Genomic DNA, 16,252 nt, shown 5'->3' with positions numbered 1-16,252 from the left:
ACATGGTTATCACATTTGATATTCGTCCGGAAGATGATACTGAAGGTAATAGGACATCTGGGTCAATGTGCAGACGCCTCCAGTTCTACCATTATGTGAGTTTCTCAACCATATATTTATGTCTTCGATATTATTTATTCAAAAATAGTTGACAACTAATTTCTATTGATGACAGCTTATTTCCATTCAAGCAAACATGTCCAGCGCTTGGTAGACAGGACTGTCCACTGTCCCGGGGCTGAACTAAACTGCGAGGAGATAAGTCATTATGTTTCATGGCTTGAGGATCTTGATGCTGTCAAGAGAAATTATTTTCCTGAATTTGAAAATCTTAGTACTCAAAACGTACGACCAATAGTGATCGTATTGAACTACGGTCACATCTATTTAGGAAAGATGGTAAGATTTTTACTATATGTCATCAGTGCATCTTTTGCATACATTATTTTTCAAGCTAAACTTCATTGCTAAGTATGTTACTATACGATGTTCTTCAACAGGGACTCCCGATGATAGTTGTGCCTCAGTGGATCGGGACTAAAGGTCGCATGTCAATGGTTAGCTTACGGCCAAGACATCCTACATCTCACATGAGTGCATTCAGGATTTCTAAAACCGAGGAATGCTTAATAGTGAAAGACTGGAGCAAAATTGTGAACGATCGCAGAGAAGTACTAGGGGGCAGCAATCAGAAGCGCAGCCCACGATTGGGAGACAGGTTCATCTGCATGCTCCAATATGATGAATCATGAGAGCTACACATGTTCTATGCTATTTTACCTGAGAGAGAGCAACAGGAGTGATTAGCTAGTTCCTGCTCTTAGTACTTTATCCTCTCATGCCCGTGTTCTTCGTCCTGAACTTAATCTATCTCAAAGTGTGATTTGCTTCTGTGGTCTTATGAACGCTTATAATCTCATGACCATGTTGAACTCCATGATATCTTTGCTTCTGATACAATTGAATGTTTCTTTTTTAAGCTAGTGTTGGTGGTGTAGCGGTAATGACTATATGATGATTAAATAGTGGTAATGACTATGATGATTATTAGCTAGTGTTGTTGGTGATGATATTATGCAAGAGTTTTTATATTAATATGATGATGACGATGATGATGATGATGAGTTATTATATCATTTATGAAAGAACCGCGGATTAGTTTAGGATCCATCCAGTTGAAACTAATCCGCGGTTCCTTCACCTAGTGATTTAATAACTTATTATAATGTAAAAACAATCTCTAAATTAATTGGAAAACACAAAATTAGAGGAAAAATAAATAATAAAACAAAACCCCCCAAACCTTTTAGTACTGATTGGTGTTACAAACCGGTACTAAAGGTCTCCCCGCCCCCGGCGCTGGAACGTGCCACGTGGTGGCCCTTTAGTGGCGGTTCGTGTTGAACCGGTACTAAAGGGGGGGACCTTTAGTCCCCACCCTTTAGTGCCGGTTACAGAACCGGCACCAAAGGGCCTTACGAACCGGTGCTATAGCCCGGTTCTGCACTAGTGGCACGTGGGCCGGAACAACATGACCCGTTTATTTTTTCTTGAAATATATAAATATATATGTCCTATATAAATGCCTAATACTCTAATATGTTCAATATTGCATACGTATTTTATTAGTGCTAGATCTGAGTAGTTGAACTGTTATAGTGTAGTCATTGTAGTTTTTGTAATTCTTTTATAATTCTAGAGCATGTCTTGTATTTTCTTTTACTTCTTTGAGATGGAAGGTTTTTACGATGTAGGCGCTTTACATTTATCCCACATAATACTTCACCGTTTTTTAAATTTTCAATATATTTTTTCACTTTCCCCCCTGTTTTTCGAAGGTACTTCATGAAAAAAAATCAAGCCGACAGGGGCCGGCGTGCCGAAGCTGTAAAAAAAAGAGATGTAGCCACCTTTTGCCTTGCCTTGTCGTGCACGCTGGCCTGGCTTAACATGCTAAGGCTCGTGCATTCAGTAGCTCGTCCAAACTTTTTTTCTCAAGACGTACAAGAGAAGAACGTGTACTGGTACTTACGAGTACTTGGCTAGCTTAGTTTGTTGGGAGCTCGACCTGTCAGGCCTGCTGATTTGACGGCTCCCTTCTCGGCGGACGGCCCCCGTTGTCGTCGACCAACCCATCATCTAGCGGTGTCAACGGCGTAATGTGCCCATCGTCTAGCTGAGCGCTATGCAGTGTCATGATCGCTCAGGCCTCAGGATGCATCGAGACAGGGGCAGGTCCCGGGTAACCATCCAAATTAATTCCACCTAGAGACTGAAAAAGAGTATCTCTATCAATTTTGCAAGAGGCGCGTGAGCTGGAAGACCGTACCAGTAGTACTGTGGTAATCGTGGACTAGCGCTTCATGCTTAAGCATTTAAAGACATGTATTACAATGTATAGACGCAGTGTGATGCCTCGCATGTCATGTAGAATCGGATATCAGATAAAGTAGGTTCGCATAAGGAAGCAGGATTCTCTTCAGGAGTCGGGTGTTTGAAGAGAAAAAGTGTGGTCCGGTGTTAAAAGCTGGAAAGATTGAAGTATTTCTTAATGAGGCCCATTAATGATAGCTTGCATTTGGGAGAAAAAAATAAACGTAAATGCCTTAAATTACTGGGACATCTGTATTCATATGTCACCATTGTACACGTGCGTGCAAGAGGAGCAAGAGTAACTGCGGAGACATGCATGTGCCAACTAAGCGTACTTGTCCGTCTGATTAATCGAGTTCATTAATCCAAGATCGAGAAAGGTGGCACAGTGCACCGAGGCGGAGCAGGACGCCAAGGACCGATGAGACGGCCGATGCAGCTAGATTAGGCGGAATCTAGGTGGCATAGCTACTCAGGTTTCGCAATTATAAGCGCCATTGCCATACGAAGAACTTAACAAGAAAGAGAGACGAGCAAATATAGAACGAGGTGATGATCGATCACTCGGTCCATCGGTCGATCTTCTAGCCAGTGACAAGCAGCATCAGCACTCCAAGTGTCTTCTCACCCGTCGTCCATCCGTGAGCTGATCGATCTTGTGGCCAGTGACAAGCACTATCAGGACCAACACGGCCATGCGTGTGGAGAGTACCTACGTCTACGTGTAGTACGTACACGCATGAGGTGATGAGACGCGTAACTCCGAGACGTGACGAAACGGCGAGTAACTGATGTGAAGACAATGGTTATTTAACGCAGGTAAGCCATCATGCGGGAGGGTGACACGGCAGTGCAGTGCAGGGCTCGGGTAGTTGGGTGCGAGCACGGCCATCTCATGGTTAAGCTAGTAGGGCAATGAGGTCGTGTCCTGGTATGCGGGGGCCGTGCACCCAGCGCGCGGCCGCATCCGTTTGCCCCATCCTGTCCGTCAGGGCCCAAAATACCCATATTTTTATCAAAACTAGTTTACAATCCAAATATTTGTCTGAAAATTAAAATAGTTTTACAACCCAATTGAAATTGTCTTTAATAAAATAGTTTTACAACCAAATCGAAATTGTCCTGACTGAACATAAAATGAACCAATACATCTATTGGTTGCCAATGTGATTCCACACGTGCTCAACCAAGTCATTTTGAAGATTCAAATGAGTGTGCCAATCACGCATCTCACGGTGGAATTGGACAAACTGTTCAAATATGGCCGGGTCTTGGTGCAGGGGCTCAATATTTTCACCTTGATAATCAAATCCTTGGTCGAAGATACTTTCATCACGCTCGTCCTCGACGATCATGTTGTGCATGATCACACAAGCAGTCATCACCTCCCAAAGCTTCCTTTCATCCCATGACAGTGCAGGGTTTCGAACGATACCCCACCGGGATTGAAGCACACAAAAAGCACGTTCCACATCCTTTCTAACACTCTCTTGCATTTGGGCAAATCTCTTTCTCTTCTCACCTTGGGGTTTCGAGATTGTCTTCACAAAAATTGACCACTGAGGATATATACTATCAGCTAGATAGTATCCTTTGTTGTACTGGTAGCCGTTGATCTCAAAGTTGACAGGTGGGGAGTGGCCTTCTGCAAGCCTCGCGAAGACAGGAGAACGCTGCAGCACGTTGATATCATTGTGAGAACCTGCCATGCCGAAGAAAGAATGTCATATCCAAAGATCCTGCGATGCCACCACTTCTAATATGACAGTGCACCCGTTGACATGCCCCTTGTACTGTCCCTGCCAAGCAAATGGACAGTTCTTCCACTCCCAGTGCATACAATCTATGCTGCCAAGCATGCCTGGAAAGCCTCTAGCTGCGTTGGTCGCCAACAATCTCTCTGTATCAGCGGCAGTTGGCTGCCTCAAGTACTCTGGGCCAAACACCTCGATCACATCCTGGCAAAACTTGTACATTGACATTAGACATGTTGTCTCACTCATACGCACATACTCATCCACCAGATCGCCTGGAATACCATATGCAAGCATGCGGATGGCCGCGGTGCATTTCTGGTAAGAGGAGAATCCAACCTTGCCAAGGGCATCCGTCTTGCACTCGAAGTATGGGTCATGAGCAACCACTCCCTCTCGGATACGATTGAACACATGCCTTGCCATACGAAAACGGCGACGGAATTTATCCGGCAGGAAAAGCGGAGTGTTCGCAAAGTAATCGGCATAGAACAGGGCGTGACCTCTCTCCCTGTTGCGGTTCAGGTTGGGAGCACGGCCAGGGACTGACCCCCTGTACCGAGGAAGCTGCCGTTGAATGTGGTCGTGAACGACCAGTGCAACCACCACAAGATCTGTTAGGGAACGTAGTAATTTCAAAAAAATTCCTACGCACACGCAAGATCATGGTGATGCATAGCAACAAGAGGGGAGAGTGTGTCCACGTACCCTCGTAGACCGAAAGCGGAAGCGTTAGCACAACGCGGTTGATGTAGTCGTACGTCTTCACGATCCGACCGATGAAGTACCGAACGCACGGCACCTCCGAGTTCTGCACATGTTCAACTCGATGACGTCCCTCGAACTCCGATCCAGCCGAGTGTTGAGGGAGAGTTTCGTCAGCACGACAGCGTGGTGACGATGATGATGTTCTACCGACGCAGGGCTTCGCCTAAGCACCGCTACGATATTATCGAGGTGGATTATGGTGGAGGGGGGCACCGCACACGGCTAAGAGATCAAGAGATCAATTGTTGTGTCTATGGGGTGCCCCCTGCCCCCGTATATAAAGGAGCAAGGGGGGAGAGGCGGCCGGCCAGGAGGAGGCGCGCCAGGAGGAGTCCTACTCCCACCGGGAGTAGGACTCCCTCCCTTCCTTGTTGGATTAGGAGAAGGGGGAAGGAGGAGGGAGAGAGGAAGGAAAGGGGGGCGCCGCCCCCCCCCCCCTCCTTGTCCAATTCGGACTAGAGGGGGAGGGGGCGCGCGGCCTGCCCTGGCCGCCCCTCCTCTTCTCCACTAAGGCCCATGTAGGCCCATTAAACCCCCGGGGGGTTCCGGTAACCCCCGGTACTCCGGTATATATCCGATAACCCCCGGAACCATTCCGGTGTCCGAATATAGTCGTCCAATATATCAATCTTCATGTCTCGACCATTTCGAGACTCCTCGTCATGTCTGTGATCACATCCGGGACTCCGAACTATCTTCCGTACATCAAAACACATAAACTCATAATATAACCGTCATCAAACTTTAAGCGTGCAGACCCTACGGGTTCGAGAACTATGTAGACATGACCGAGACACGTCTCCGGTCAATAACCAATAGCGGAACCTGGATGCTCATATTGGCTCCCACATATTCTACGAAAATCTTTATCGGTCAAACCGCATAACAACATACGTTGTTCCCTTTGTCATCGGTATGTTACTTGCGCGAGATTCGATCGTCGGTATCTCAATACCTAGTTCAATCTCGTTACCGGAAAGTCTCTTTACTCGTTCTGTAATACATCATTCCGCAACTAACTCATTAGTTGCAATGCTTGCAAGGCTTATAGTGATGTGCATTACCGAGTGGGCCAGAGATACCTCTCCGACAATCGGAGTGACAAATCCTAATCTCGAAATACGCCAACCCAACAAGTACCTCTGGAGACACCTGTAGAGCACCTTTATAGTCACCCAGTTACGTTGTGACGTTTGATAGCACACAAAGTGTTCCTCCGGTAAATGGGAGTTGCATAATCTCATAGTCATAGGAACATATATAAGTCATGAAGAAAGCAATAGCAGAATACTAAACGATCGTGTGCTAAGCTAACGGAATGGGTCAAGTCAATCACATCATTCTCCTAATGATGTGATCCCGTTAATCAAATGACAACTCATGTCAATGGCTAGGAAACATAACCATCTTTGATCAACGAGCTAGTCAAGTAGAGGCATACTAGTGACACTGTTTGTCTATGTATTCACACAAGTATTATGTTTCCGGTTAATACAATTCTAGCATGAATAATAAACATTTATCATGATATAAGGAAATAAATAATAACTTTAGTATTGCCTCTAGGGCATATTTCCTTCAGTCTCCCACTTGCACTAGAGTCAATAATCTAGATTACACAGTAATGATTCTAACACCCATGGAGCCTTGGTGCTGATCATGTTTTGCTCGTGGAAGAGGCTTAGTCAACGGGTCTGCAACATTCAGATCCATATGTATCTTGCAAATTTCTATGTCTCCCACCTGGACTAGATCCCGGATGGAGTTGAAGCGTCTCTTGATGTGCTTGGTTCTCTTGTGAAATCTGGATTCCTTTGCCAAGGCAATTGCACCAGTATTGTCACAAAAGATTTTCATTGGACCCGATGCACTAGGTATGACACCTAGATCGGATATGAACTCCTTCATCCAGACTCCTTCATTTGCTGCTTCCGAAGCAGCTATGTACTCCGCTTCACACGTAGATCCCGCCACAACGCTTTGTTTAGAACTGCACCAACTGACAGCTCCACCGTTCAATGTAAACACGTATCCGGTTTGTGATTTAGAATCGTCCGGATCAGTGTCAAAGCTTGCATCGACGTAACCATTTACGACTAGCTCTTTGTCACCTCCATAAACGAGAAACATATCCTTAGTCCTTTTCAGGTATTTCAGGATGTTCTTGACCGCTGTCCAGTGATCCACTCCTGGATTACTTTGGTACCTCCCTGCTAAACTTATAGCAAGGCACACATCAGGTCTGGTACACAGCATTGCATACATGATAGAGCCTATGGCTGAAGCATAGGGAACATCTTTCATCTTCTCTCTATCTTCTGCAGTGGTCGGGCATTGAGTCTTACTCAACTTCACACCTTGTAACACAGGCAAGAACCCTTTCTTTGCTTGATCCATTTTGAACTTCTTCAAAACTTTGTCAAGGTATGTGCTTTGTGAAAGTCCAATTAAGCGTCTTGATCTATCTCTATAGATCTTGATGCCCAATATATAAGCAGCTTCACCGAGGTCCTTCATTGAAAAACTCTTATTCAAGTATCCCTTTATGCTATCCAGAAATTCTATATCATTTCCAATCAGCAATATGTCATCCACATATAATATCAGAAATGCTACAGAGCTCCCACTCACTTTCTTGTAAATACAGGCTTCTCCAAAAGTCTGTATAAAACCAAATGCTTTGATCACACTATCAAAGCGTTTATTCCAACTCCGAGAGGCTTGCACCAGTCCATAAATGGATCGCTGGAGCTTGCACACTTTGTTAGCTCCCTTTGGATCGACAAAACCTTCCCGTTGCATCATATACAACTCTTCTTCCAGAAATCCATTCAGGAATGCAGTTTTGACATCCATTTGCCAAATTTCATAATCATAAAATGCGGCAATTGCTAACATGATTCGGACAGACTTAAGCATCGCTACGGGTGAGAAAGTCTCATCGTAGTCAATCCCTTGAACTTGTCGAAAACCTTTTGCAACAAGTCGAGCTTTATAGACAGTAACATTACCGTCAGCGTCAGTCTTCTTCTTGAAGATCCATTTATTCTCGATGGCTTGCCGATCATCGGGCAAGTCAACCAAAGTCCACACTTTGTTCTCATACATGGATCCCATCTAGAATTTCATGGCCTCAAGCCATTTTGCGGAATCTGGGCTCACCATAGCTTCTTCATAGTTCGTAGGTTCGTCATGGTCTAGTAACATAACCTCCAGAACAGGATTACCGTACCACTCTGGTGCGGATCTTACTCTGGTTGATCTACGAGGTTCAGTAACAACTTGATCTGAAGTTTCATGATCATCATCATTAACTTCCTCACTAATTGGTGTAGACGTCACAAGAACCAGTTTCTGTGATGAACTACTTTCCAATAAGGGAGCAGGTACTGTTACCTCATCAAGTTCTACTTTCCTCCCACTCACTTCTTTCGAGAGAAACTCCTTCTCTAGAAAGGATCCAAATTTAGCAACAAAAGTCTTGCCTTCAGATCTGTGATAGAAGGTGTACCCAACAGTTTCCTTTGGGTATCCTATGAAGACACATTTCTCCGATTTGGGTTCGAGCTTATCAGGTTGAAGCTTTTTCACATAAGCATCGCAACCCCAAACTTTAAGAAACGACAACTTTGGTTTCTTGCCAAACCACAGTTCATAAGGCGTCGTCTCAACGGATTTCGATGGTGCCCTATTTAACGTGAATGCGGCCGTCTCTAAAGCATAACCCCAAAATGATAGCGGTAAATCAGTAAGAGACATCATAGATCGCACCATATCTAGTAAAGTACGATTACGACGTTCGGACACACCATTACGCTGTGGTGTTCCGGGTGGCGTGAGTTGCGAAACTATTCCGCATTGTTTCAAATGAAGACCAAACTCGTAACTCAAATATTCTCCTCCACGATCAGATCGTAGAAACTTTATTTTCTTGTTACGATGATTTTCAACTTCACTCTGAAATTCTTTGAACTTTTCAAATGTTTCAGACTTATGTTTCATTAAGTAGATATACCCATATCTGCTCAAATCATCTGTGAAGGTGAGAAAATAACGATACCCGCCGCGAGCCTCAACATTCATCGGACCACATACATCTGTATGTATGATTTCCAACAAATCTGTTGCTCGCTCCATAGTTCCGGAGAACGGCGTTTTAGTCATCTTGCCCATGAGGCACGGTTCGCAAGTACCAAGTGATTCATAATCAAGTGGTTCCAAAAGTCCATCAGTATGGAGTTTCTTCATGCGCTTTACACCGATATGACCTAAACGGCAGTGCCACAAATAAGTTGCACTATCATTATCAACTCTGCATCTTTTGGCTTCAATATTATGAATATGTGTATCACTACTATCGAGATTCAACAAAAATAGACCACTCTTCAAGGGTGCATGACCATAAAAGATATTACTCATATAAATAGAACAACCATTATTCTCTGATTTAAATGAATAACCGTCTCGCATCAAACAAGATCCAGATATAATGTTCATGCTCAACGCTGGCACCAAATAACAATTATTCAGGTCTAAAACTAATCCCGAAGGTAGATGTAGAGGTAGCGTGCCGACCGCGATCACATCGACTTTGGAACCATTTCCCACGCGCATCGTCACCTCGTCCTTAGCCAATCTTCGCTTAATCCGTAGTCCCTGTTTCGAGTTGCAAATATTAGCAACAGAACCAGTATCAAATACCCAGGTGCTACTGCGAGCATTAGTAAGGTACACATCAATAACATGTATATCACATATACCTTTGTTCACCTTGCCATCCTTCTTATCCGCCAAATACTTGGGGCAGTTCCGCTTCCAGTGACCAGTCTGTTTGCAGTAGAAGCACTCAGTCTCAGGCTTAGGTCCAGACTTGGGTTTCTTCTCCTGAGCAGCAACTTGTTTGCTGTTCTTCTTGAAGTTCCCCTTCTTCTTCCCTTTGCCCTTTTTCTTGAAACTGGTGGTCTTGTTGACCATCAACACTTGATGCTCCTTCTTGATTTCTACCTCCGCAGCCTTTAGCATTGCGAAGAGCTCGGGAATCGTCTTATCCATCCCTTGCATGTTATAGTTCATCACGAAGCTCTTGTAGCTTGGTGGTAGTGATTGAAGAATTCTGTCAATGACGCTATCATCCGGAAGATTAACTCCCAGTTGAATCAAGTGATTGTTATACCCAGACATTCTGAGTATATGCTCACTGACAGAACTATTCTCCTCCATCTTACAGCTGTAGAACTTATTGGAGACTTCATATCTCTCAATCCGGGCATTTGCTTGAAATATTAACTTCAACTCCTAGAACATCTCATATGCTCTATGACGTTCAAAACGTCGTTGAAGTCCCGGTTCTAAGCCGTAAAGCATGGCACACTGAACTATCGAGTAGTCATCAGCTTTGCTCTGCCAGACGTTCATAACATCTGGTGTTGCTCCTGCAGCAGGTTTGGCACCTAGCGGTGCTTCCAGGACGTAATTCTTCTGTGTAGCAATGAGGATAATCCTCAAGTTACGGACCCAGTCCGTGTAATTGCTACCATCATCTTTCAACTTTGCTTTCTCAAGGAACGCATTAAAATTCAACGGAACAACGGCATGGGCCATCTATCTACAATCAACATAGCCAAGCAAAATACTATCAGGTACTAAGTTCCTGATAAATTTAAGTTCAATTAATCATATTACTTAAGAACTCCCACTTAGATAGACATCCCTCTAATCCTCTAAGTGATCACGTGATCCATATCAACTAAACCATGTCCGATCATCACGTGAGATGGAGTAGTTTCAATGGTGAACATCACTATGTTGATCATATCTACTATATGATTCACGCTCGACCTTTCGGTCTCAGTGTTCCGAGGCCATATCTGTTATATGCTAGTCTCATCAAGTTTAACCTGAGTATTCTGCGTGTGCAACTGTTTTGCACCCGTTGTATTTGAACGTAGAGCCTATCACACCCGATCATCACGTGGTGTCTCAGCACGAAGAACTTTCGCAACGGTGCATACTCAGGGAGAACACTTATACCTTGATAATTTAGTGAGAGATCATCTTATAATGCTACCGTCAATCAAAGCAAGATAAGATGCATAAAAGATAAACATCACATGCAATCAATATAAGTGATATGATATGGCCATCATCATCTTGTGCTTGTGATCTCCATCTCCGAAGCACCGTCATGATCACCATCGTCACCGGCGCGACACCTTGATCTCCATCGTAGCATCGTTGTCGTCTCGCCAACTTATGCTTCTACGACTATCGCTACCGCTTAGTGATAAAGTAAAGCATTACAGGGCGATTGCATTGCATACAATAAAGCGACAACCATATGGCTCCTGCCAGTTGCCGATAACTCGGTTACAAAACATGATCATCTCATACAATAAAATATAGCATCATGCCTTGACCATATCACATCACAACATGCCCTGCAAAAACAAGTTAGACATCCTCTACTTTGTTGTTGCAAGTTTTACGTGGCTGCTACGGGCTGAGCAAGAAACGTTCTTACCTACGCATCAAAATCACAACGATAGTTTGTCAAGTTAGTGTTGTTTTAACCTTCTCAAGGACCGGGCGTAGCCACACTCGGTTCAACTAAAGTTGGAGAAACTGACACCCGCCAGCCACCTGTATGCAAAGCACGTCGGTAGAACCAGTCTCGCGTAAGCGTACGCGTAATGTCGGTCCGGGTCGCTTCATCCAACAATACCGCCGAACCAAAGTGTGACATGCTGGTAAGCAGTATGACTTATATCGCCCACAACTCACTTGTGTTCTACTCGTGCATATTACATCAACGCATAAAACCTGGCTCGGATGCCACTGTTGGGGAACGTAGTAATTTAAAAAAAAATCCTACGCACACGCAAGATGATGGTGATGCATAGCAACGAGAGGGGAGAGTGTGTCCACGTACCCTTGTAGACCGAAAGCGGAAGCGTTAGCACAACGCGGTTGATGTAGTCGTACGTCTTCACGATCCGACCGATCAAGTACCGAACGCACGACACCTCCGAGTTCTGCACACGTTCAACTCGATGACGTCCCTCGAACTCCGATCCAGCCGAGTGTTGAGGGAGAGTTTCGTCAGCACGACGGCGTGGTGACGATGATGATGTTCTACCGACGCAGGGCTTCGCCTAAGCACCGCCACGATATTATCGAGGTGGATTATGGTGGAGGGGGGCACCGCACACGGCTAAGAGATCAAGAGATCAATTGTTGTGTCTATGGGGTGCCCCCTGCCCCCGTATATAAAGGAGCAAGGGGGGAGAGGCGGCCGGCCAGGAGGAGGCGCGCCAGGAGGAGTCCTACTCCCACCGGGAGTAGGACTCCCTCCCTTCCTTGTTGGATTAGGAGAAGGGGGAAGGAGGAGGGAGAGAGGAAGGAAAGGGGGGCGCCGCCCCCCCCCCCTCCTTGTCCAATTCGGACTAGAGGGGGAGGGGGCGCGCGGCCTGCCCTGGCCGCCCCTCCTCTTCTCCACTAAGGCCCATGTAGGCCCATTAAACCCCCGGGGGGTTCCGGTAACCCCCGGTACTCCGGTATATATCCGATAACCCCCGGAACCATTCCGGTGTCCGAATATAGTCGTCCAATATATCAATCTTCATGTCTCGACCATTTTGAGACTCCTCGTCATGTCTGTGATCACATCCGGGACTCCGAACTACCTTCGGTACATCAAAACACATAAACTCATAATATAACCGTCATCAAACTTTAAGCGTGCAGACCCTACGGGTTCGAGAACTATGTAGACATGACCGAGACACGTCTCCGGTCAATAACCAATAGCGGAACCTGGATGCTCATATTGGCTCCCACATATTCTACGAAAATCTTTATCGTTCAAACCGCATAACAACATACGTTGTTCCCTTTGTCATTGGTATTACTTGCGCGAGATTCGATCGTCGGTATCTCAATACCTAGTTCAATCTCGTTACCGGCAAGTCTCTTTACTCGTTCTTGAATACATCATTCCGCAACTAACTCATTGGTTGCAATGCTTGCAAGGCTTATAGTGTTGTGCATTACCGAGTGGGCCCAGAGATACCTCTCCGACAATCGGAGTGACAAATCCTAATCTCGAAATACGCCAACCCAACAAGTACCTTTGGAGACACCTGTAGAGCACCTTTATAATCACCCAGTTACGTTGTGACGTTTGGTAGCACACAAAGTGTTCCTCCGGTAAACGGGAGTCTCATAATCTCATAGTCATAGGAACATATATAAGTCATGAAGAAAGCAATAGCAGAATACTGAACGATCGTGTGCTAAGCTAACGGAATGGGTCAAGTCAATCACATCATTCTCCTAATGATGTGATCTCGTTAATCAAATGACAACTCATGTCAATGGCTAGGAAACATAACCATCTTTGATCAACGAGCTAGTCAAGTAGAGGCATACTAGTGACATTTTGTTTGTCTATGTATTCACACAAGTATTATGTTTCCGGTTAATACAATTCTAGCATGAATAATAAACATTTATCATGATATAAGGAAATAAATAATAACTTTATTATTGCCTCTAGGGCATATTTCCTTCAGTCTCCCACGAATCGTCCGATGAACACAGGAAGTGATGGAAGAAAAACTCGTCTCCACTGTCCATACCTTTGTGGGCAAAATGTCGAACACCTTGCGGTCGTGGTGGCAAAGAGGCCGCGATGATCACCTCGACGCAGTAGGGGTGGTTGTCGGCTGGCTACTGGCCGCTCTGGAGCTCTCGTCGCAAGCTGCCGAGGCCGCCGTGGTACGTCGCCGGCGGTCGTGTCCCCTCTACCACCGGCAAAGACGGCGACGGCCGAACCTCCTCTGATCGACGGCCAAAACTACGGCGAAAGCGCGGGCGTGGTGGCGGCCATGTCGAGACGTGGTTTGGTAGGGACGGCTGGGGGCTGCCCGGAGGAGGCGGCCGGAGAATAGCGGCATCTCCGGCGGCGGGGCGGGGCGGGAGAGAGAGGGTGGAAGCGCTGGGAGCGAAGGGACTGCTAGTGTCCCCGACAGGCGGGGGAGGGACAAGGGCGTGCGTCTAGGCCGTCCGCGCGCGTCCGTTTCACCCCAAACCGAGTGCAAATTTGGGCCGGGGATGCGTCGAAAACGGACGGAATCCGGACATTTGTCTGTTTAAGGCCGCGCGTTGGGCCGCGCTATTCTTCCGTTTTACCATAAACGGACGCGCGCGGACAGATTGGGGTCGCGCGGTGGAGTTTGGCCTCACCTCCTCTCTCTCTCCTTTATGCCTCCGGCGCTGCAGAGCCCGCACGCACGGTCCATGACTACTCCGTGCGTGCGTGCGGATTGACTCGCGCGCACACACAAACGCCACTCCACTCCACCCCCTTCCGTCCGCGTCAGTCCCCCTCGTGCACGGCAGCAGCACCCAGCGGCATTCAGCGCCGCTCTCGCTCTGCTTTCTTCTCCCTCCTGTCCTGCTCCCCCCTCACCGGTCACCACCTCCGGCCCGTCCTCGAGCTAGCCCGCCAGGCGCGACACCTACGCCGGCCGCTGGGTGGGTGTACGAGATCTGGTGACCTAGCTGAGCGGAGACGCTCGGCCACCCATGGGCTGGGCGAGCCGGCGCGGCCTCGCCGCGGCGCTCCTCCTGCACCTCCTCTTCCTCGCCGCTGCCCTCGGTAAGACAGCCAGCGACATGCACTTTCTCCGTGTTTCTACGGCATTACATACATGGCGAGCTCTAGCTCACACGTACGCGCGCACATGTGCGTGTGTCTCCTGCAGGTGGGTGCGCCGCGACGAGCCGGTGGAGCGGCGGCGGCGGCGGTAAAGCAGCCCTTGAGCAGTACTCGTGGGTGGAGCCTGCGGAGGAGGCGCGGCGGAGGGAGCTGGTGGGCCCGGGCTCGTCGCCGCCGACGTGCCGGAGCCGGTGCGGGCGGTGCCACCCGTGCCGGCCGGTGCACGTGGCCATCCAGCCCGGCGTCAGCTTCCCGCTCGAGTACTACCCGGAGGCCTGGCGCTGCAAGTGCGGCGACAGGCTCTTCATGCCATGAGCCCATGACCGTCCGCCCACAGCTCCGTCTGCACATATATGTATGCCCTTGATGCTGCTCCCGACTCGGTCCGCCATTACGGCTGCTTCAGCTCACTCGCGGGAGCTAGCTCTTCAAGGCTACGGCGGCGCGCACAAGGCCAGGAGGTCGAGCACACGCACGGCAACCAGAGGGATCTAGCTAGAGAAGAAGAAGAGGGAGCAGAGCGCAGAGAGATCCATGGAATCATGGGAAGAAACCAAACATGGAGGCTTCCTCCTCGATGTATGTAATAACATTGTTCAGTTCTTGGAGATTTTAACCAGTGTGATGTTGTAATTAGCTAGCCGGTCGTGTCTTGTCGGGTCCGAAGAGGTGGAGAGATGGATCGAGATTGTTCGTTCACGCGCTCTCTCTCTCTCTGGTTCTTCTCCTTCTCGAGTCGCCAAGGCCAAGCCAACTTCCGGTTTTGAGGAGTGATTTTCCAATTAATTTTCGTCAATCTATGCCGTGATATTTTCTCCTGGACGACATCTTCCTCATCATTTTGCTCTGTTTCGAGCATGCTTCCTTTCGTAGAAAAGGCTCAGTATGCCCGTGTAAATACAAAAGACGCTTTGGCCGAGTGGTTAAGGCGTGTGCCTGCTAAGTACATGGGGTTTCCCCGCGAGAGTTCGAATCTCTCAGGCGTCGATTCCTTTTCTCCTTTATTTTTAACGCTGGATGTCTCCAAACTTTTACTAATTCCCACCAGCGTTTTCCATGTCTGGATGGAGCCTGTAATTGTTCCTGGGATTCCTGGATCTTGTGGCCGGTGCACGCACCACACCACACCGAAAGAAACAATCTCCCCCATGAAGAACTTCAGAACAATTTCTTATCCTCACTCCATCTTCCCAGCACAAGCGCACTCCATGGCAGGGCATGTGCCTCGCAGAGCCGCATATAGTATGAGCGCGTACAGAAAACCATGGATAGGCGCCCGGGCAAGCCCCCAAAAGATCAGGCTTGAACAGTAGCAGGGATTTCCTCCTCCTACGTGTGTAGAGCTACAGGTGCAGTGCGCGTGCTGTGCATCGCATTGCAGTTGCAGCACGAGCCCTCTCTCTTTTCTTCAGAGTCTTTCCTTCACAGGAGCAAGAAACAAAGGGAAAAGCCTGCGCGCGCCTAGTATACAAATGCCACAGCAACAGTGGCCTATGGCACGGTAGGCTTCCCCCCGGCAGTGGCACTAATTTATGCTACTCCCAGCTGCCGCTGCTGCTGCTGCTTTGCTCGCGTCAAATCAGCATAAGTTCCCTAGAGAGGAGAGGGGAGGAGGAGGCCCTGAATACTCTACTTTGGA

The 16,252-nt window shown here is 47.4% G+C and overlaps 1 protein-coding gene and 1 non-coding gene across 2 annotated transcripts; both read left to right on the top strand.

Annotated features, from left to right (window-relative positions):
• Nucleotides 1-14,190: 14,190 nt before the first annotated feature.
• Nucleotides 14,191-15,409, top strand: LOC123100262 (EPIDERMAL PATTERNING FACTOR-like protein 4). Its single transcript, XM_044522212.1, has 2 exons — nucleotides 14,191-14,553; nucleotides 14,660-15,409. Exons 1-2 carry the CDS (start codon nucleotides 14,481-14,483, stop codon nucleotides 14,926-14,928), a joined length of 342 nt encoding a protein of 113 aa, XP_044378147.1. The 5' UTR covers nucleotides 14,191-14,480; the 3' UTR covers nucleotides 14,929-15,409.
• A 109-nt stretch (nucleotides 15,410-15,518) lies between these two features.
• On the top strand, nucleotides 15,519-15,600 carry TRNAS-GCU (transfer RNA serine (anticodon GCU)). The gene has a single exon. It is a non-coding gene; the product is annotated as a tRNA-Ser (tRNA).
• Nucleotides 15,601-16,252: the final 652 nt, after the last annotated feature.

Source organism: Triticum aestivum, chromosome 4D (assembly GCF_018294505.1).
Source record: "Triticum aestivum cultivar Chinese Spring chromosome 4D, IWGSC CS RefSeq v2.1, whole genome shotgun sequence".
NCBI lineage: Eukaryota > Viridiplantae > Streptophyta > Magnoliopsida > Poales > Poaceae > Triticum > Triticum aestivum.
The sequence above is the reverse complement of the archived record's forward strand: the minus strand, read 5'-3'. Positions and strand labels throughout refer to the sequence as shown.

What these genes read in the sequence shown, in the direction of transcription:
- LOC123100262 (XM_044522212.1), top strand. Translation starts at nt 14,481, where the DNA reads ATGGGCTGGGCGAGCCGGCGCGGCCTCGCCGCGGCGCTCCTCCTGCAC. An exon ending in CTTCCTCGCCGCTGCCCTCG is followed by an intron (nt 14,554 to 14,659) that starts GTAAGACAGCCA and finishes TGTCTCCTGCAG; the next exon opens with GTGGGTGCGCCGCGACGAGC.